General features: G+C 41.0%; 1 protein-coding gene across 1 annotated transcript in view; it reads left to right on the top strand.

The window, feature by feature from the left end:
* The first annotated feature begins 7633 nt into the window (after window positions 1-7633).
* Window positions 7634-22701, top strand: part of gmppaa (GDP-mannose pyrophosphorylase Aa) — a 30308-nt gene continuing 15240 nt past the window's right edge. The window contains exons 1-6 of the mRNA XM_060930434.1: window positions 7634-7817; window positions 17693-17790; window positions 19407-19510; window positions 20018-20210; window positions 20389-20448; window positions 20530-20660. Coding sequence (XP_060786417.1) covers window positions 7778-7817; window positions 17693-17790; window positions 19407-19510; window positions 20018-20210; window positions 20389-20448; window positions 20530-20660 — 626 coding nt within the window. The 5' untranslated portion in view covers window positions 7634-7777. The remainder of the gene's footprint in view (window positions 7818-17692; window positions 17791-19406; window positions 19511-20017; window positions 20211-20388; window positions 20449-20529; window positions 20661-22701) is intronic.

Raw genomic sequence — 22701 nt, forward strand, 5'->3', positions numbered from 1 at the left:
GAACCCAGGACCTTCTTGCTGTGAGGCGACAGCGCTAACCACTACACCACCGTGCCGCCCCACAAACTCACTAATTTACTAATTCACAAACTCACTAATTTACTAACCCACAAACTCACTAATTTACTAACTCACAAACTCACTAATTTACTAATTCACAAACTCACTAATTTACTAACCCACAAACTCAATTATTTACTAATTCACAAACTCACTAATTTACTAACTCACAAACTCACTAATTTACTAACCCACAAACTCACTAATTTACTAACCCACAAACTCACTAATTTACTAACCCACAAACTCACTAATTTACTAACTCACAAACTCACTAATTTACTAACTCACAAACTCACTAATTTACTAACTCACAAACTCACTAATTAACTAACCCACAAACTCACTAATTTACTAACTCACAAACTCACTAATTTACTAACCCACAAACTCGCTAATTTACTAATTCACAAACTCACTAATTTACTAACTCACAAACTCACTAATTTACTAACCCACAAATTCACTAATTTACTAACTCACAAACTCACTAATTTACTAACTCACAAACTCACTAATTAACTAACCCACAAACTCACTAATTTACTAACTCACAAACTCACTAATTTACTAACCCACAAACTCACTAATTTACTAACCCACAAACTCACTAATTTACTAACCCACAAACTCACTAATTTACTAACCCACAAACTCACTAATTTACTAACTCACAAACTCACTAATATACTAACCCACAAACTCACTAATTTACTAATTCACAAACTCACTAATTTACTAACCCACAAACTCACTAATTTACTAACTCACAAACTCACTAATTTACTAACCCACAAACTCACTAATTTACTAACTCACAAAATCACTAATTAACTAACCCACAAACTCACTAATTTACTAACTCACAAACTCACTAATTTACTAACTCACAAACTCACTAATTTACTAACCCACAAACTCACTAATTTACTAACCCACAAACTCACTAATTTACTAACTCACAAACTCACTAATTTACTAACTCACAAACTCACTAATTTACTAACCCACAAACTCACTAATTTACTAACCCACAAACTCACTAATTTACTAACCCACAAACTCACTAATTTACTAACTCACAAACTCACTAATTTACTAACTCACAAACTCACTAATTTACTAACCCACAAACTCACTAATTTACTAACTCACAAACTCACTAATTTACTAACCCACAAACTCACTAATTTACTAACCCACAAACTCACTAATTTACTAACCCACAAACTCACTAATTTACTAACCCACAAACTCACTAATTTACTAATTCACAAACTCACTAATTTACTAACCCACAAACTCACTAATTTACTAACTCACAAACTCACTAATTTACTAACTCACAAACTCACTAATTTACTAACTCACAAACTCACTAATTTACTAACCCACAAACTCACTAATTTACTAATTCACAAACTCACTAATTTACTAACCCACAAACTCACTAATTTACTAATTCACAAACTCACTAATTTACTAACCCACAAACTCACTAATTTACTAACTCACAAACTCACTAATTTACTAACTCACAAACTCACTAATTTACTAACCCACAAACTCACTAATTTACTAACTCACAAACTCACTAATTTACTAACTCACAAACTCACTAATTTACTAACCCACAAACTCACTAATTTACTAATTCACAAACTCACTAATTTACTAACCCGCAAACTCACTAATTTACTAACCCACAAACTCACTAATTTACTAACCCACAAACTCACTAATTTACTAACCCACAAAGTCACTAATTTACTAACTCACAAACTCACTAATTTACTAATTCACAAATTCACTAATTTACTAACTCACAAACTCACTAATTTACTAACCCACAAACTCACTAATTTACTAACTCACAAACTCACTAATTTACTAACTCACAAACTCACTAATTTACTAACCCACAAACTCACTAATTTACTAACCCACAAACTCACTAATTTACTAACCCACAAAGTCACTAATTTACTAACTCACAAACTCACTAATTTACTAATTCACAAATTCACTAATTTACTAACTCACAAACTCACTAATTTACTAACCCACAAACTCACTAATTTACTAACCCACAAACTCACTAATTTACTAATTCACACACTCACTAATTTACTAACCCACAAACTCACTAATTTACTAACTCACAAACTCACTACTTTACTAACTCACAAACTCTCTAATTTACTAACTCGCAAACTCACTAATTTACTAACCCACAAACTCACTAATTTACTAATTCACAAACTCACTAATTTACTAACCCACAAACTCACTAATTTACTAACCCACAAACTCACTAATTTACTAACTCACAAACTCACTAATTAACTAACCCACAAACTCACTAATTTACTAACTCACAAACTCACTAATTTACTAACCCACAAACTCACTAATTTACTAACCCACAAACTCACTAATTTACTAACCCACAAACTCACTAATTTACTAACCCACAAACTCACTAATTTACTAATTCACAAACTCACTAATTTACTAACCCACAAACTCACTAATTTACTAATTCACAAACTCACTAATTTACTAACCCACAAACTCACTAATTTACTAACTCACAAACTCACTAATTTACTAACTCACAAACTCACTAATTTACTAACCCACAAACTCACTAATTTACTAATTCACAAACTCACTAATTTACTAACCCACAAACTCACTAATTTACTAATTCACAAACTCACTAATTAACTAACCCACAAACTCACTAATTTACTAACTCACAAACTCACTAATTTACTAACTCACAAACTCACTAATTTACTAACCCACAAACTCACTAATTTACTAACCCACAAACTCACTAATTTACTAACCTACAAACTCACTAATTTACTAACTCACAAACTCACTAATTTACTAACCCACAAACTCACTAATTTACTAACCCACAAACTCACTAATTTACTAATTCACAAACTCACTAATTTACTAACCCACAAACTCACTAATTTACTAACTCACAAACTCACTAATTAACTAACCCACAAACTCACTAATTTACTAACTCACAAACTCACTAATTTACTAACCCACAAACTCACTAATTTACTAACCCATAAACTCACTAATTTACTAACCCACAAACTCACTAATTTACTAACCCACAAACTCACTAATTTACTAATTCACAAACTCACTAATTTACTAACTCACAAACTCACTAATTTACTAACCCACAAACTCACTAATTTACTAATTCACAAACTCACTAATTAACTAACCCACAAACTCACTAATTTACTAACTCACAAACTCACTAATTTACTAACTCACAAACTCACTAATTTACTAACCCACAAACTCACTAATTTACTAATTCACAAACTCACTAATTTACTAACCCACAAACTCACTAATTTACTAATTCACAAACTCACTAATTTACTAACCCCCAAACTCACTAATTTACTAATTCACAAACTCACTAATTTACTAACCCACAAACTCACTAATTTACTAACTCACAAACTCACTAATTTACTAACTCACAAACTCACTAATTTACTAACCCACAAACTCACTAATTTACTAACTCACAAACTCACTAATTTACTAACTCACAAACTCACTAATTTACTAACCCACAAACTCACTAATTTACTAACCCACAAACTCACTAATTTACTAACTCGCAAACTCACTAATTTACTAACTCACAAACTCACTAATTTACTAACCCACAAACTCACTAATTTACTAACCCACAAACTCACTAATTTACTAACCCACAAACTCACTAATTTACTAACTCACAAACTCACTAATTTACTAACCCACAAACTCACTAATTTACTAATTCACAAACTCACTAATTTACTAACCCACAAACTCACTAATTTACTAACCCACAAACTCACTAATTTACTACTTCACAAACTCACTAATTTACTAACCCACAAACTCACTAATTTACTAACCCACAAACTCACTAATTTACTAACTCACAAACTCACTAATTAACTAACCCACAAACTCACTAATTTACTAACTCACAAACTCACTAATTTACTAACCCACAAACTCACTAATTTACTAACCCACAAACTCACTAATTTACTAACCCACAAACTCACTAATTTACTAACCCACAAACTCACTAATTTACTACTTCACAAACTCACTAATTTACTAACCCACAAACTCACTAATTTACTAACCCATAAACTCACTAATTTACTAACCCACAAACTCACTAATTTACTAACCCACAAACTCACTAATTTACTAATTCACAAACTCACTAATTTACTAACCCACAAACTCACTAATTTACTAACCCACAAACTCACTAATTTACTAACCCACAAACTCACTAATTTACTAACCCACAAAGTCACTAATTTACTAACCCACAAACTCACTAATTTACTAACTCACAAACTCACTAATTTACTAACCCACAAACTCACTAATTTACTAACTCACAAACTCACTAATTTACTAACCCACAAACTCACTAATTTACTAATTCACAAACTCACTAATTTACTAACCCGCAAACTCACTAATTTACTAACCCACAAACTCACTAATTTACTAACCCACAAACTCACTAATTTACTAACCCACAAACTCACTAATTTACTAACTCACAAACTCACTAATTTACTAACCCACAAACTCACTAATTTACTAACCCACAAACTCACTAATTTACTAACCCACAAACTCACTAATTTACTAACCCACAAACTCACTAATTTACTAACTCACAAACTCACTAATTTACTAACCCACAAACTCACTAATTTACTAACCCACAAACTCACTAATTTACTAACCCACAAACTCACTAATTTACTAACTCACAAACTCACTAATTTACTAACCCACAAACTCACTAATTTACTAACTCACAAACTCACTAATTTACTAACTCACAAACTCACTAATTTACTAACCCACAAACTCACTAATTTACTAATTCACAAACTCACTAATTTACTAACTCACAAACTCACTAATTTACTAACCCACAAACTCACTAATTTACTAACCCACAAACTCACTAATTTACTAACCCAACTAATTTACTAAAACCTAACTAATTTACTACAAAGTCACACTGTTGTAACATGTGCAGAATGTGGCTTGGCCTTGACTTACTGGAAGAAACAGAAACTTCCCTGAAAATGACATCGTCTGGATAGCAGCATGTTGCTCCAAAACCTGTATGTACCTTTCAGCATTAATGGAGCCTTCACAGATGTGTAAGTTCCCCCTTCCAATTTCGCACTAACACACCCCTATACCATCACAGGTGCTGGCATTTGAACTTTGTGCTGTTAACAATCCAGATGGTCCTTTTCCTCTTTATCCTGGATGACACGATGTCTATGATTTCTAAAAACAATTCAAAACGTGGACTCATCAGACACTTTTCCACTTTGTGTCTTGATGAACTCAGGCCCAGAGAATTCACTGGTGCTTCTGGATGTTGTTGATATTTGGTTTTCCCTTGGCATGGTAGATGCAATGATGAACTGTGTTTACTGATAACGGTTTTCCTTAGTGTTCCTGAGCCCTTGCAGTAATGTCCTTTATACAATCATTTGGGTTTTTAATGTAGTGCCCCCTGAGGGGTTGAAGGTCACAGGTATTCAGTGTTGATTTTCAGCCTTTTTCCTTACGTTCAGAGATTTCTCTGGATCTTTTTTTTAAAGATTTTTTTGGGGCTTTTTTTCACCTTTATTGGATAGGACAGTGTAGAGACAGGAAATGAGCGGGAGAGAGAGACGGGGAGGGATTGGGAAATGACCTCAGGTTGGAATCAAACCCGGGTCCCCGGATTTATGGTATGGTGCCTTATCCACCTGAGCCACGATGCCCCCAAATCTCTGACTCTTTTGATGATATTATGGATTGTTGATGGTGAAATCTCTAAATTTCTTGTGATTGTATGATGAGAAATGTTGTTGTTCTTGAACTGTTGGATTATTTGCCAACACAATTTTTCACAAAATGGTGAACCTTGCCCCATCCTTAAATGTAACCAACTGAGTCTTTCTAATTACCAGTTAACCTGTTTACATGCAGAATGTTCCAAACAGGTGGTTTTTTTTTTTTAGCATTCCACAACTTTCCCAGTCTGTTGTTGATCCTGTCCCAACTTTTTTGGAAAGTACTACAGGCATCACATTCAGAATGTGTGTATATTTACAAAAAACAATAAAGTTTATCAGCCTGAATATTAAATATCTTGTCTTTGGGTTCAGTTGACTGTCGGTTGAAAAGGATTTGCAAATCATTGAATTCTATTTTTATTTATGTTTTTGCATAGCGTTCCAACATTTTTGGACTCGGGGTTGTATGTGGATTTTGTCGACTGTGCTTTTGGACATTTCAACCAACAAAATAATCACTGCAAACCAACCTGAAATATTAATAAAATAAATCACTGCAATATCAGATGACCAAAATAATAACAATCACAACAATAATAACATTACAATAGGTATGGTATAATGAATAAATGGTGTATATAACTGTGTAATGTTTGCGTCCTCAGTACAGTAGAAGAAGAAGAAACCTTTATTCGTCACATGCACACTTCAAGCACAGTGAAATTAGTCCTCTGCATTTAACCCATCTGAAGCAGTGAACACACACACGCACACACCCAGAGCAGTGGGCAGCCACACCAGAGTGCCCGGGGAGCAGTCAGGGGTTCGGTACCTCGCTCAAGGGCACCTCAGCCCAAGGCCGCCCCACATTAACCTAACTGCATGTCTTTGGACTGTGAGGGAAACCGGAGCACCCGGAGGAAACCCACGCAGACACGGGGAGAACATGCAAACTCCACACAGAAAGGCCCTCGCCGGCCACTGGGTTTGAACCCGGAACCTTCTTGCTGTGAGGCAACCATGCTAACCACTACACCTGAATATCACATTCTGAACATCAGCTGGCAAGATAAGGTGCCAAACACAGAGGTCCTGTCTCAAGCTGGTCTCCCAAGCATGGTTACCCTCCTCAGGCAACATTGGCCGGGTCACGTATGGCACATGCAGGATGGTCGCATACCAAAGGACATCCTCTACGGTGAACTCGCGGCTGGCAAAAGGAACACTGGCCACCCCCAACTGCGATACAAGGATGTCTGTAAGATGGACCTGAAGGCTTTGGACATTGACATAAACTCCTGGGAAGAGCTGGTGGCAGACCGCGGCAATTGAATGGGTGCAGTGAAACAGCAAACCACGCTTGGTGAAGAAAAGCTCACTAATGCTGCTGAGGACAAGCGGGTCTGAAGGAAAGAAAGGCGTATGACCCCACGCACTGATGCCACCTTTGTCTGCAGCCGTGCCTGCCAGTCCAGGATCGGGCTCTTCAGCCACCGCCGAAGATGCTCCAACAGCACTGATGAGACGTGCCCATAGTCGACTACGACTGACGGAGGCCTCCAATGAAAACATATTATTATTATTATTATTATTATTATTATTATTATTAGTCGTGATTGCCAACTGAAGAAACTTTTATTTTGAAACCTTTATTTTGACATCTGAAACCCGGAAGTGAGTGTGACAGTAAAGGCGGAAGTACATCAAACATAAACACAGACACGGTGCCGTGAGGAAGATAATAATCTGGAGAAGTTAATCACAGTTTATTTCTCCCTGTTACAGGACATTAATGTGATTTATTTGATTATAATTGATATCAGACGGTCAGCATGCTGAAAGCTGTCATTCTCATCGGAGGAGCGCAGAAAGGTACAAACCCAGCCCGAGTTTACACTGTTTACTGCCTGCGAGTCCAGCAGCGCCCAAACACCTGCTGCACTCACAGCATCCTAACCAGGAGAGAGAGAGAGACACACACAGAGACAGAGAGACAGACAGAGAGAGAGAGACACACACAGAGAGACAGACAGACAGACAGACAGAGAGAGAGACACAGAGAGAGAGACACAGAGAGAGAGAGAGAGAGAGAGAGACACACACACAGAGACAGACAGAGAGAGAGACACACAGAGAGAGACACAGAGAGAGACACAGAGAGAGAGAGAGACAGAGACAGAGAGAGACACATACAGAGAGAGAGAGATACAGAGACACAGAGAGAGACAGAGACACACAGAGAGAGAGACAGTTCATTGTGATGCTCGCTCTACCATTTAACGAGGATCTTTGTGCTACGATGCTTCTGGGAAACTCAACCCTGTTCATTAAAGGGGAGATTATACACACACACACACACACACATACATACTGTATACACACACACATACATACATACTGTATACACATACACACACATACATACTGTGTACACACACACACACACATACATACTGTGTACACACACACATACATACATACTGTATACACATACACACACATACATACTGTATACACATACACACACATACATACTGTGTACACACACACACACACATACATACTGTATACACACACACATACATACATACTGTATACACATACACACACATACATACTGTATACACATACACACACATACATACTGTGTACACACACACACACATACTGTACATACACACACATACATACTGTATACACATACACACACATACATACTGTGTACACACACACATACTGTACACACACACACACATATACATACTGTGTACACACACACACATACTGTACACACACACATATACATACTGTGTACACACACACACACACACACACACACACACACACACACATACTGTACCAGTCAGAAGTTTGGAAATGCCCTCTAATTCAGTGGTTTTTCATTATTTTAAAATTTTCTGAATTGTAGATTAATACTAAAGTCATCGGCATTATGAAGAAATCTCATCTCATTATCTGTAGCCGCTTTATCCTGTTCTACAGGGTCGCAGGCAAGCTGGAGCCTATCCCAGCTGACTACGGGCGAAAGGCGGGGTACACCCTGGACAAGTCGCCAGGTCATCACAGGGCTGACACATAGACACAGACAACCATTCACACTCACATTCACACCTACGCTCAATTTAGAGTCACCAGTTAACCTAACCTGCATGTCTTTGGACTGTGGGGGAAACCGGAGCACCCGGAGGAAACCCACGCGGACACGGGGAGAACATGCAAACTCCGCACAGAAAGGCCCTCGCCGGCCACGGGGCTCAAACCTGGACCTTCTTGCTGTGAGGCGACAGCGCTAACCACTACACCACCGTGCCGCCCTATGAAGAAATATATATGGAATTATTTGGTAAACAAAAAAGTGTTAATCAAACCAGAATATGTTTTATATTTTAGATTCTTCAAAGTTAGGCACCTTTTGCTTAGATGACAGCTTTGCACGTCTTGGCATTTTCTCAGTCAGCTTTACGAGGTGGTCACCTGGAATGGCTTTCAGTTTACAGCTGTGCCTTGTCAAGAGTGAATTTCTTGACCTCTTAATGTATTTGAGACCATCAGTTGTGTTGTGAAGAGGTAGAGTTGGTACACAGTGAATGGCCCTATTTGAGGACTGTTCTAATCCATATTATGCCAAGAACTACTCAACTAAGAAAAGAAAAATGACGGTCCATCGTTCCTTTAAGAAATGAAGGTCAGTCAGTCCGAAAAATTTCAAGAACTTTGAAAGTATCCCCAGGTGCAGTCACAAAGACCATCAAACGTTATGATGAAACTGGCTCTCATCAGGACCGCCCCAGGAAAGGAAGACCTAGGGTTACTCTGTCGCACAGGATAAGTTCATCAGAGTTACCAGCCTCAGAAACCGCAAGTGAACAGCACCCCAGATAAGAGCCCACCGAAATGCTTCACAGAGTTCAAGTAGCACACACATCTCAACATCAACTGCTCAGAGAAGACTGCGTGAATCTGGACTTTAGGGTCGAATTGCTGCCAAGAAGCCACTTCTAAGGAAGAACAACAGGAGGAAGAGAATAGCTTGGGCCAAGGAACACAAGGAATGGACATTAGACCAGTGGAAATCTGTCCTTTGGTCTGATGAGTCCAAATTTGAGATTTTTGGTTCCAATCGCCATGTCTTTGTAAGACGCAGAAAAGGTGAGCGGATGGTTCCTACATGTGTGGTTCCTAGGAAGTGTGACGGTATGGGGATGCTTTACTGGTGACACTGCTGGCGATTTATTCAAAATCGAAAGCACACTTAACCAGCATGGCTACCACAGCATTCTGCAGCGACATGCCATCCCATCTGGTTTGCACTTAGTGGGCCCATCATTTGTCTTTCAACAGGACAATGACCCAGAACACACCTCTAGGCTATGTAAGGGCTATTTGACCAAGAAAGAGGGTGATGGAGTGCTTTGTCAGATGACGTGGCCTCCACAATCACCTGATCTAAACCCAATTGAGATGGTTTGGGATGAGGTGGACCGCAGAGTGAAGGCAAAGCAGCCAACGAGTGCTCAGCACCTCTGGGAACTCCTTCAAGACTGTTGGAAAACCATTTCGAGTGATGACCTCATGAAGCTGATTGAGAGAATGTCAAGAGCGTGCAAAGCTGTAATCAAAGCAAAAGGTGCCTACTTTGAAGAACCTAAAATCTAAAACATATTTTGGTTTGACTGACATTTTAAAGTTTACTAAATGATTTGTTGCTGCATAGTCTGGATGACTTCAGTATTAATTTACAATGTAAGAAAAAAAATTAAAAAATAAAAACATCGAATTTGAAAGTGTTTCCAAACTTTTGACTGGTACTGTACATACACACACTCACACGCACACTCACACGCACACATATATATACTAGTGCATCTAAAAAAATTAGAATACCATGAAAAAGTTCCTTTTTTTCATAATTTAATTCAAAAAGGTAAACTTTCATATATTCTATATTCATTACATGTAAAGTGAAATATTTAAAGCCTTTTTTGTTTTAATTTTGATGATTATGGCTTATAGCTCATGAAAATCAGAAATCCAGTATCTCAAATTATTAGAATATTCCCCAAGATCAATCAAAAAAAGGATTTACAATACAGAAATGTCCAACTTCTGAAAAGTATATTCATTTATACACTCAATACTTGGTTGGGGCTCCTTTACCATGAATTACTGTGTCAATGCGGTGTGGCATGGAGGTGATCAGTCTGTGGCACTGCTGAGGTGTTATTGAAGCCCAGGTTGCTTTGATAGTGGCCTTCAGCGTATCTGTATTTTTGGGTCGGGTGTTTCTCATCTTCCTCTTGACAATACCCCGTAGATTCTCTATGGGGTTCAGGTCAGGCAAGTTGGCTGGCCAATCAAACACAGTAATATCATGGTCAGCAAACCATTTGGTAGTAGTTTTGGCACTGTGGGTAGGTGCTAAGTCCTGCTGGAAAAGGAAATCAGCATCTCCAAAAAGCTCGTCAGCAGATGGAAGCATGAAGTGCTCTAAAATCTCCTGGTAGATGGCTGTGTTGACTTTGGACTTGATAAAATACAGTGGACCAACACCAGCAGATGACATGGCACCCCAAATCATCACAGACTGTGGAAACTTCACACTGGGCTTCAAACACCTTGGATTCTGTGCCTCTCCACTCTTCATCCAGACTCTAGAACCGTGATTTCCAAATTAAATGCAAAATGTACTTTCATCTGAAAAGAGGACTTTGGACCACTGAGCAACAGTCCATTTCTTTCTCTCCTTAGCCCAGATAACACACTTCTGACATTGTCTCTGGCTCAGGAGTAGCTCGATATTAGGAATGTGAAAGTTGTATCCCCTTTCTTGAAGATGTCTGTTCGTGATGGGTCTTGATACACTGACATCAGCCTCAGTCCACTCCTTGTGAAGCTCTCTCAAGTTCTTGAATCAACTTTTCTTGACAATCCTCTCAAGACTGCGGCCATCCCTGTTGCTTGTGCACCTTTTCCAGCCACCCTTTTCAGCAATGACCTTTTGTGGCTTACCCTCCTTGTGGAGGGCATCAGTGATCATCTTCTGGACAACAGTCAAGTCAGCAGTCTTCCCCATGATTGTGGTTGTGTGTACTGAACTAGACCGAGAGATACACTGTGTTCATACTGTTTTACTCAAACTCGAAATGAAATATTCTAATATTTTGAGATCGGGTTTTTTTATGTTTTTGTACTGTATGCCATACTGATTAAAATTAAAATAGAAAAATGCTTGAAACATTTTAGTTTATGTGTAATGAGTCTATAATATATAACATTTTCACTTTCTTTAATAACTGATGGAAAATATTGAACTTTTTCACAATATTCTAATTTTTTTGAGATGCACTAGTGTGTATAAATATATATATATATATATATATATATATATATATATATATATAAAAAAAATCTCCTTCTCACCCCCGGCGGGGGGGGTGGGGGGGTGGGGGTGGTATCCATGTCATCCTCAAGCTCGGGTCCTCTACCAGAGGCCTGGGAGTTTGAGGGTTCTGCGCAGTATCTTCGATGTTCCTAGGACTGCGCTCTTCTGGACTGAGGCTTCAGATGTTGTTCCTGGGATTTGCTGGAGCCACTCTCCCAGTTTGGGGGTTACTGCCCCAAGTGCCCCCACTACCACGGGGACCACGCAACCCTTGACCTTCCACATCCGTTCCAGCTGCTCTTTCAACCCTTGATACTTCTCAAGTTTCTCATGTTCCTTCTTCCTGATGTTGGCGTCAGCTGGGATCGCCACATCTATCACCACCACCCTCTTCTGCTCTTTGTCCACCACCACTATGTCCGGTTGGTTAGCCAGGATCTGTTTGTCAGTCTGGAAGCTGAAGTCCCACAGAATCTTGGCCCTGTTGTTCTCAGCCACCTTCTGTGGTATGGCCCATTGGGACTTGGGTATTTCTATTCCATACTGGTTGCAGATGTTCCTGTATACTATCCCAGCCACTTGGTTGTGCCTCTCCATGTACACTGATCCAGCTAGCATCTTACACCCTGCTACTATGTGCTGGACTGTTTCAGGGGCTTCTTTGCACAGTCTGCATCTTGGGTCTGATCTACTCTGGTAGATCCTGGCCTCTATGGCTCTTGTGCTTATGGCCTGTTCTTGTGCTGCCATGATTAGTGCCTCTGTGCTGTCTGTCAGTCCTGCATTATCCAGCCACTGGTAGGATTTCTTGATATCAGCCACTTCCTCTATCTGACGGTGGTACATGCCATGTAGGGGTTTGTCTCTCCAGGTTGTCTGTTCCTCCTCCTCCTCTGCACTCTCATCAGGGTTCTGCTGCCTGAGACATTCACTTAGCAGTTCATCCTTTGGGGCCATCTTTCTGATGTATTCTCGGATTTTCGATGTTTCATCCTGGACCGTGGTCTTGACGCTCACTAGCCCTCGGCCTCCCTCTTTCCGCTTAGTGTATAGTCTCAGGGTGCTGGACTTGGGGTGGAACCCTCCATGCATGGTGAGGAGCTTTCTAGTCTTGATATCTGTGGCTTCTATCTCCTCCTTTGGCCAGTTTATGATACCAGCGGGGTATCTGATGACTGGTAGTGCGTACATGTTGATGGCTCGGACCTTGTTTTTACCATTCAGCTGACTTTTCAGGACCTGCCTTACTCTCTGGAGGTATTTGGCTGTGGTTGACTTCCTTGTGGCCTCTTCATGGTTTCCATTAGCCTGTGGGATGCCAAGGTACTTGTAGCTGTCTTGGATATCACCTATGTTGCCCTCTGGTAGGTCAATCCCTTCAGTCCGGATCATCTTGCCTCTCTTTGAGACCATCCGGCCACACTTGTCCAATCCGAATGACATCCCTATGTCATCGCTGTAGATCCGGGTGGTGTGGATCAGCGAGTCTATTTCTCGCTCATTCCTGGCATACAGCTTGATGTCATCCATGTAGAGCAGGTGGCTGATTGTTGCCCCACTACGGAATCGGTACCTGTAGCCGCTCTTCGTGATGATCTGACTGAGGGGGTTCCTTTCTGTGCCTCGCTCATGTATTGAGCCACATGCTTACTCATTTTTGCCGCAATGATGCCTGACAGGGCCTTCCATGTTGTGCAGAGACAGGTAATTGGCCGGTAGTTGGATGGGATGGGTCCCTTCTGGGGGTCCTTCATGATTAGGACTGTCCTGCCTTGGGTTAGCCATTCTGGGTGGGTTCCATCCCTCAGCAGCTGGTTCATCTGTGCTGCTAGGCGTTCATGGAGTGCAGTTAGCTTCTTCAGCCAGTACGTATGGATCATATCGGGGCCTGGTGCTGTCCAGCTCTTCATCTTTGACACTCTTTCTTGGACGTCTGCCATTGAGATGGTTACTGGTTCTTGTTCTGGGAGGTTGCTGTGGTCAGCTCTTAGGTCCACTAACCATTGGGCATCGGTGTTGTGTGATGCCTTTCTTTCCCATATGTCTTTCCAGTATTTTTCCACCTCAGCTCTTGGTGGGTCTGACCGGTTGTTGTTCCCCTGCCATTGAGAGTACACCTTGGCTGGTTCAGTGGAGAACAGCTTGTTTATTCTCCTGGCCTCTCCTTCCTTGGTGTATCTCCTCAACCGGGTGGCCAGAGCTGTTAGTCGCTGTTTGGCAGTTTCGAGTGCCTCTGGTATGGAGAGTGAGTTGTACTTCCTGGGCGCCCCTTTATTCACCATGTTCCCTTTCTGTAGTTCAGCTAGCTGGCTAACTTCTCTCCTTGCTGCCTTTATCTTGGCCTCTAATCGTCTCTTCCATGGTGGATACTGTTTGTTATGTCCCGAGCCCACCTTGTGTCCAAGCATCTCCATGATTACTGTTGCTGTACTGTGTATCAGCTTGTTGGTCTCAGTGATGGTTCTTGTGGAGATTGTCTTCAGAGCAGCATTCACATCTACTAGTAGATCTTCTGAAGGTACTTGGCAACTCAGCTTCGGTATTTGTCGGGGGCTCCAGGTTTCCAGTTGGGTCACGATCTTCCTTCTCAGGTCAGCAGCTCTTGTGTTGAGGCTGTTAGCTGTTGGGGCTTGGTACCCAATCTCTGGTTGTGGGGATGATGACATCTCCCCGCTGACCTGTCTTCCTGGCTCCCCCTTGCCGTAGCATCGTTGTTGTATTTCATTAATCCCTAGTTGTGATAGCAGATTTCGATTATGGATGTTGGAACACTGGGCTAATAGCTGTTTCTTTGTTAGCCTTGATTGTGGGTTTCGAAGTATCCAATGGTCCCACATTCTCTGCATGTATCCCCTCTCTCTGGGATTGCTTGTATAGTAGCATTCCAGCAAATCCGTATTTTCTGTCCTCGTCCATCGATGTCTTGTTCCAGTAGCCCATTTCTCATCAGTTTGCCCTGGTTCCCTAGCAACTGACGCAGACCTTGTTGACCCGGGCGACGTCTGAGCCGGTATGACTCTATCAGTTATTTTTTCACTCATTCCTGAGGTAGGCTGATATATCATGAGGGGTTTTGCCTAAGGACCCTTACTGGATGATGTTTTGCCCCGACCGGGATTCGAACCCCGATCTCCTGCGTCGTAGTCAGTGAGCATTACCACTGTACTATCCAGCTGATTATATATATATACAAGTGTGTATGTGTGTGTGTATATATACCGTATATACACATTACACACACGAGGGTAAGTCAAAAAATTCTAAGACGGATGTTATAATTTGAAAAGGTGTGAAAGATCCCCCAGAGTTCTACAGAGAATCCATCGCAGAATTCAAACACTGCTTGCAGAAGTGTTTCGACTTAAATGGAGGATATGTGGAGAAATAGCTTTGTTATTTTCATAAATAAAGATTTTTTTTTCAATTTGTCTTAGAACTTTTTGACTTTGCATTCATCGTCATACAGTGCCTTGAAAAAGTATTCATACCCCTTGAACTTTTTCACATTTTTCCACCTTACAACCACGAACTTAAAAGTTTTTTATTGAGATTTTATGTGATGGACCAACACAGAGTAGCACATAATTGTGAAGTGAAACGAAAATGATAAATGGTCTTCAAAATTTTAAACAAATAAAAATCTGAAAAATGTGGTGTGCATTAGTATTCAGCCCTCCTGCGTCAATACTTTGTAGAGCCACCTTTTGCTGCAATTACAGCTGCAAGTCTTTTGTGGTATGTCTCTACCAGCTTTGCACATCTAGACACTGAAATTTTTGCCCATTCTTCTTTGCAAAATAGCTCAAGCTCAGCCAGATTGGATGGAGAGCGTCTGTGAACAGCAATTTTCAAGTCTTGCCACAGATGCTCAATGGGATTTAGGGCTGGACTTTGACTGGGCCATTCTAACACATGAATATTCTTTGATCTAAACCATTCCATTGTAGCTCTGGCTGTATGTTTAGGGTCATTGTCTTGCTGGAAGGTGAATCTCCTTCCCAGTCTCAAGTCTTTTGCAGCCTCCAACAGGTTTTCTTCCAGGATTGCCCTGTATTTAGCTCCATCCATCTTCCCATCAACTCTGACCAGCTTCCCTGTCCCTGCTGAAGAAAAGCATCCCCATAGCATGATGCTGCCACCACCATGTTTCACAGTGGGGATGGTGTGTGCAGGGTGTTTGAGCAGTGTTAGTTTTCCGCCACACACAGCGCTTTGCATTTAGGCCAAAAAGTTCAACTTTGGTCTCATCTGACCAAAGCACCTTCTTCCACATGTTTGCTGTGTCCCCTACATGGCTTCTGGCAAACTGCAAACGAGACTTCTTATGCCTGTCTTTCAACAATGGCTTTCTTCTTGCCACTCTTCCAAAAAGGCCAGATTTGTGGAGGGTACGACTTATAGTTGTCCTGTGCACAGATTCTCCCACCTGAGCTGTGGATTTCTGCAGCTCCTCCAGAGTGATCATGGGCCTCTTGGCTGCTTCTCTGACCAGTGCTCTCCTTGCTCGCTCCGTCAGTTTAGGTGGACGGCCATGTCTGGGTAGGTCTGCAGTTGTGCCATACTTTTTCCATTTTTGAATGATGGATTGAACAGTGCTTCTTGAGATGTTCAGAGCTTGGGATTTTTTTTATAACCTAACCCTGCTTTAAACTTCTCCAGAACTTTATCCCTGACCTGTCTGGTGAGTTCTTTGGTCTTCATGATGCTGTTTGTTCTTCAGTGTTCTCTAACAAACCATTGAGGCCTTCACAGAACAAGTGTATTTATGCTGAGAGTAAATTACACACAGTAGGACTCGATTAACTAATTAGATGACTTCTGAAGGCAATTGATTGCACTGGATTGTATTTAGAGGTATCAGAGTACAGGGGTCTGAATACTAATGCACATCACATTTTTCAGATTTTTATTTGTTTAAAATTTTGAAGACCATTTATCATTTTCGTTTCACTTCACAATTATGTGCTACTCTGTGTTGGTCTATCACATAAAATCTCAATAAAAAACTTTTAAGTTTGTGGTTGTAAGGTGGAAAAATGTGAAAAAGTTCAAGGGGTATGAATACTTTTTCAAGGCACTGTATATGAGGGAGTTGTTTTTAATCTTCGTTGTTCAGAATTCAGTGTTTTTAAAAAGAAAAAAGAAAACTAATTGATACTTTTTTTTTCTTCCACAGAAAATAAATCAGATGAAAAAGAAAACCAAACAAATTGACTGAAATGGGGTGAAATAGAAAAGAAATAAAAAGGCAAAAGGAAATAAGAAAAAAAATAGAAAAAGGGGGAGATGGAAAGAGAAATGTAATGGGTGGAAGTGTGACGTTCTGTGTGTGTGTGTGAGACAGGTACGCGGTTCCGTCCGCTCTCCTTTGAGGTTCCTAAACCGCTGTTTCCTGTGGCAGGAGTTCCCATGCTCCAGCACCACATCGAGGCCTGCGCCAAGGTTTTCTTCTTCTTCTTATTATTATTATAAATGAATGAGTGGATTTTACAGATAATTATTTATCGATAAATACATTCAATAATAAATAGAGCATCATCTCCCCTTATAATGATTATGTGGAATAATTATATCAGGTAAAGTTCAGCCAAATCCTGTGGACATTAAATAAACTGAATTCTCCTGGTGTTTTTATCATAAACATCCCGTCCTGGTGTTGTAGAATTGATCAGAACTTTATTTACATCAGTGTGTGTGTGTGCAGTAATATAACACTACGTTCAGACTGCAACCTGAAACGACCCATATCCGATTTGTTGTGAAATCCGATTTTTTTGTTAGGCCGTTCACATTACCAATTATATGAGACTTGTATGCGATCTCCAATATGAACGGAAAACGACCCAAAAGTGTCCCGCATGCGCAAATTGACACGTAATAAGCACATCTACGTAATACGTAAACAAAAAAAAGCGCACTCTTCAAGTTTAATGATTTCTTTTTTGTTTGTTTGTTTAATTATCTGGTTAGTGTTAAAGTGTGAGGTCTCGTGTGTGTTTTTGTTTCTGAACTGAAATGAAAACGTGTAGCCTGGTAACGAGGGTTGACTCCTAAATGTCTCTCTAATTTCTATACAAGTGCACTACATGTTACTAGGAAGTAATGGATTTTTAAACTCTATATAGTGCACTCGAGCTGCAGTAGGCAGTCATTTGGGATACGGCCGCTGTATTACCAAACTCTTAATTCAGGCTTAATAATTTGCACATATTTATTTCGTCATATTAATAAACTTTTTCTACATTTTTATAAATATTTATTTAGATTGTTTATGGCCAGCTGAATTCTGCAACTTCTCTCAGCGCTGGCTCAAGGTGCAGAAACACCAGTGCAGTTTGCGATGGAGATGAGGCGAGACCTGGCGATGTGGTTTTTGTGGCGGCGGCAGAACTCACACAATAATCTGATTAATGTGGGCAGCAGACTAATGAGACCGAAGGTGTCAAATTACTGGAAATTTCCAGAACAATCTTATAATCTTGTAATACAGGATGGTTTAAGTTATAAATCAGTTATAGAAACTGTTTTATTTAATCAGGCTAACAGATCAACATCCAGGTCCCTACCAAATCCACCATTAGCTTGATCAATTCTATAAAAGTCTATTTAAATTCTGAAAACTGTACAAATGTTGTTGTTTTCCACCAAAAAGGCGGGATTAGCCAACGCAGAATAGTGACGTTTGTCTCTTGTTGATGACGTGTAGGTCGCATGAATGCGACCTGTCCGGTCAGACTGCAGTCGCATGTGAAAATATCGGATATGCATCGGAATTAGGACCACATATCCAAGCGGCCTGGGTCGCATGTGAAAAAATCGGATCTGTGTCGTTCAGATTGTCAATAACAAATCGGATACAGGTCGCATATGGGCAAAAAAAATCGGATCTGTGTTGTTTCAGGGTGCAGTCTGAACGTAGTCTAAATCTGGGTCTCCTGTGTTTATGGTATTGGGTGTGTGAAGGATAAACACACCGGACTTTTAAAGCTGTTTGTGTTTGTTCTGAGACTGAAATCTGCGCTGGATGTGGATGATGGAGATCTGTTTTTAATGAACAGGTGCCGAACATGAAGGAGATCTTACTGATCGGGTTTTATCAGCCCAACGAGGAGCTGAACCGCTTCCTGTCCTCAGCACAGCAGCAGTTTAAAATCCCAGTGAGGTCAGGACCGAACCCCAACATCTCAATATATAAATATAATCACACGTTTATTACAGGACTGCGTGTGGGTGGGTGGGTGTCAGGTTGGACTGGGATGGGGATGTAGGTGTGGCTGTAATTTGCATATCATGAATATACATGAGAAACAGATTGTTATAATTATATATAGAATGTAGTACAGTAGTTCTGTCTTATCACTGACCTTGAGAGAGAGAGGAATGGAGGGGGGAGAGAGAGACAGACAGACAGAGGGAGAAAGAGAGAGAATATTAGAAAAACAAAAAGAAACAGGGAAATGCAGGAAGAACGACTGAAAAAAGAAGTAAAAAAGAGCAGAAAAAGAATAAAATTAGTAAAAGAAGGAAAAGGAGAAATGGAAATAATAAGAAAAAAGGAGTACAAGTGGAAATAAAAGTGGGGAAAAGAGGAAGAATAAAACACTGCTGATGTGTAGTGGAATGGTTTCCTCCACTGTGTAATGACGCGGTGTTCCCGTGTGGTGTTGAGGTACCTGCAGGAGTACTCGGCTCTGGGGACAGGAGGAGGGATCTATCACTTCCGAGATCAGATCCTCTCTGGTTCTCCTCAGGAGTTCTTCGTCCTGAATGCGGACGTGTGCTCGGAGTTTCCTCTGGAGGACATGCTGCGTTTCCAAAAGGAGCACGGAGACGCACACAGCTTCATCATCCTCGCCACCACGGTCATTAACACACACACTCACACTCATATTACACTACTATTAAAATCGTCTGTGTGCTGTTCTCGCCTCTGAGTTTGCCAGATGTTTCTGAAAAAAATCCGGGATAGAAAATACGGACTGGAGAAGGAAATGTGAGACGATGGCGAGTGTTGAACTAACCGTGTGTTTCCGCCCACAGGCCAACAGGAAACAGTCCCTGAACTACGGCTGCATCGTGGAGAACGAACACACCAATGAGGTGACGCTGATGTTGACACACTGAACCCCGTGAGCGAGAGATCAGACTGTGAGAGGGTTGATGTTTGTTCTTCCTCTGCAGGTGCTGCACTACGTGGAGAAGCCGAGCACGTTCGTCAGTGACATCATTAACTGTGGGATTTACCTTTTCACTCCGGAGATCTTCCAGCACATCGGAGCTGTGTTTCAGAAAAACCAACAGGACGTCATGCTGTGAGTGAGACACCATCTCCATCTCTCTCTCTCTCTCTCTCTCTCTCTCTCTCTCTCTCTCTCTCTCTCTCTTCCCATTCCCTCTTGCTGTGTGTGTGTGAGAGAGAGTGAGACTCACATATATCCATTATTTCATTCCTTTTACTTTCCTTATTCATTTATTCCTCCTTTTCGTTTGTTTTGTCTGATGTTTCTCCATCATCAGTTATCCGTATGAGGGGTAAGTCACACTATTCTGTGTGTGTGCGCGCGCAGAATTAGAGACTGTACTGTAGTGCCTGACATAACTATAGAAATTTAGCCTCAGTGTGTGTGTGTGTGTGTGTGTGCACCTGTGTACTAACTTGAGGTTTGAGATCTAGATGAATATGAGATAAAGGGTCAGAAGTTAAAGTTTAGAACATGGCACATTAGGTGAGCAAAAGTATAGGAACAGATCAGTCTTGACGTAAAAGTGTTGCTCCATACCAAATCAACCAACAAACCTTCGGCCTCAGATTTTCTTCATTTTGCCACTAAATATTCCCTCAAGCCCACATGAAGAAATCTTTAGTTGGAGTCCTGTCTGTCAAATAGTTTCTGAGTCATGGGCGTGTTTCTGAGGGGGGCAGGGCCCCAAAATGGCAGCCGTCATTAGATCACAGGTAGAGATCACAAATACAGCAAAGTTTCTTCTTCTTCTCTGTAAATCCTAATCTTACAGGCTCCATGCATGTGGTGGAGAAGTTCATTAAACACAGGACACGGGTGAGGTTCAGTCACTCAACACCCAGTGTTAAACCATCGTGCAGGGGGACAGTCTGAAAGCCATGCGGGCTCAAAGTCAATATATTTCCAAAATATTTGTACCTTGAAGGAGACGTGAACAGATCAGGATATTTGGCATTATTAAATTACATAAGTTCTTCAAAATGAAACCATTAAAATATTCAGCATGTTCTGCCTTTGTTGAGTTCCGGCCCCTGAGTGTCACCCAGAATCATGTTTTTTCCTGTTTGGAGGTGCTGTAGTTCAACATCACGTTGATGTCAGGCCGTGAGCAAAGCCACCAGGATGGACTTCCAGCACAGAGAGTATCGGCGACCTGCAGGGAACGGAGTGAGATTTCTGGGCTTCTAAACATTAACGATGGACCCTATATCCTCAGATTAGGATTTACAGCGGAAAAAGAAGAAGAACTTGCTGTATTTGTGATCTCTACCTGTTAGTCTAGAGCAGGGGTCACCAAACTTTTTTCTCTGGGGGCCACATTGTCGTTCCTGACTGTGATGGGGGGCCGGGGTCGGGTCAGCTATATAACAGAATTGTATGACCCAGACAAATACACGTGTGTCATGTGTCCTGCACGTCATTGCTCTCATCCATGGCCAAAGCAAAAAACTCGAATTCTGACGCTTTCTCATTCAGCTGGTCATACACGTTGTCCCCCAAATCTTCAGTTCGCCTGGTCATAGTAGGTGCGGAGAGACTCACCGTGTTGAGCGCATCCTTCTTGTCGGGACACGCCTCCTCGGCCACAGCAAGCATGCATACTTTAACAAAGTCCCCATCAGTAAACGGCTTTCCATGGGTAGCTAGTAGGTGAGCTGCCTTATAGCTAGCCTGGGCCCGCCCATCCTAAGTGTGACGCAACACGAGGGCCTGTTGCGAGCTTAGTCTGGCAAGGCAAGCTATCTCCAGCTCTTCCAAGCTCCCGAAAAATCGGGAGCCAATCAACTTTGAGCATCTCCAACGGCCCTGGGTAGAGGCGTGTTCAAGGCACTGACGTAGTAGAACTGCGACCGGAAGCCATAGATTGTTTACAGAATCTATGCCGGAAGCGCTTCATTCACTAGAAACGTTACGAACATGGAGCAGCGGCAAGCCTTTGACACAGCAGTAGATGCTGTATTGAAAGCATTCAACGGGAAGTTCTCATTGAAAATGGAGCAAAGAGCAGCCCTGGAGGTATTTATCTTCTTCCTGTTACTCAAGCAGTTTCCGTCGCGTCACATATGTCAGAGGAAAGAGTGATGTGATTGGTTTAAGCTTCGTCACAGCC

Source organism: Neoarius graeffei, chromosome 9 (assembly GCF_027579695.1).
Source record: "Neoarius graeffei isolate fNeoGra1 chromosome 9, fNeoGra1.pri, whole genome shotgun sequence".
In the NCBI taxonomy this organism is placed as follows: Eukaryota; Metazoa; Chordata; class Actinopteri; order Siluriformes; family Ariidae; genus Neoarius; species Neoarius graeffei.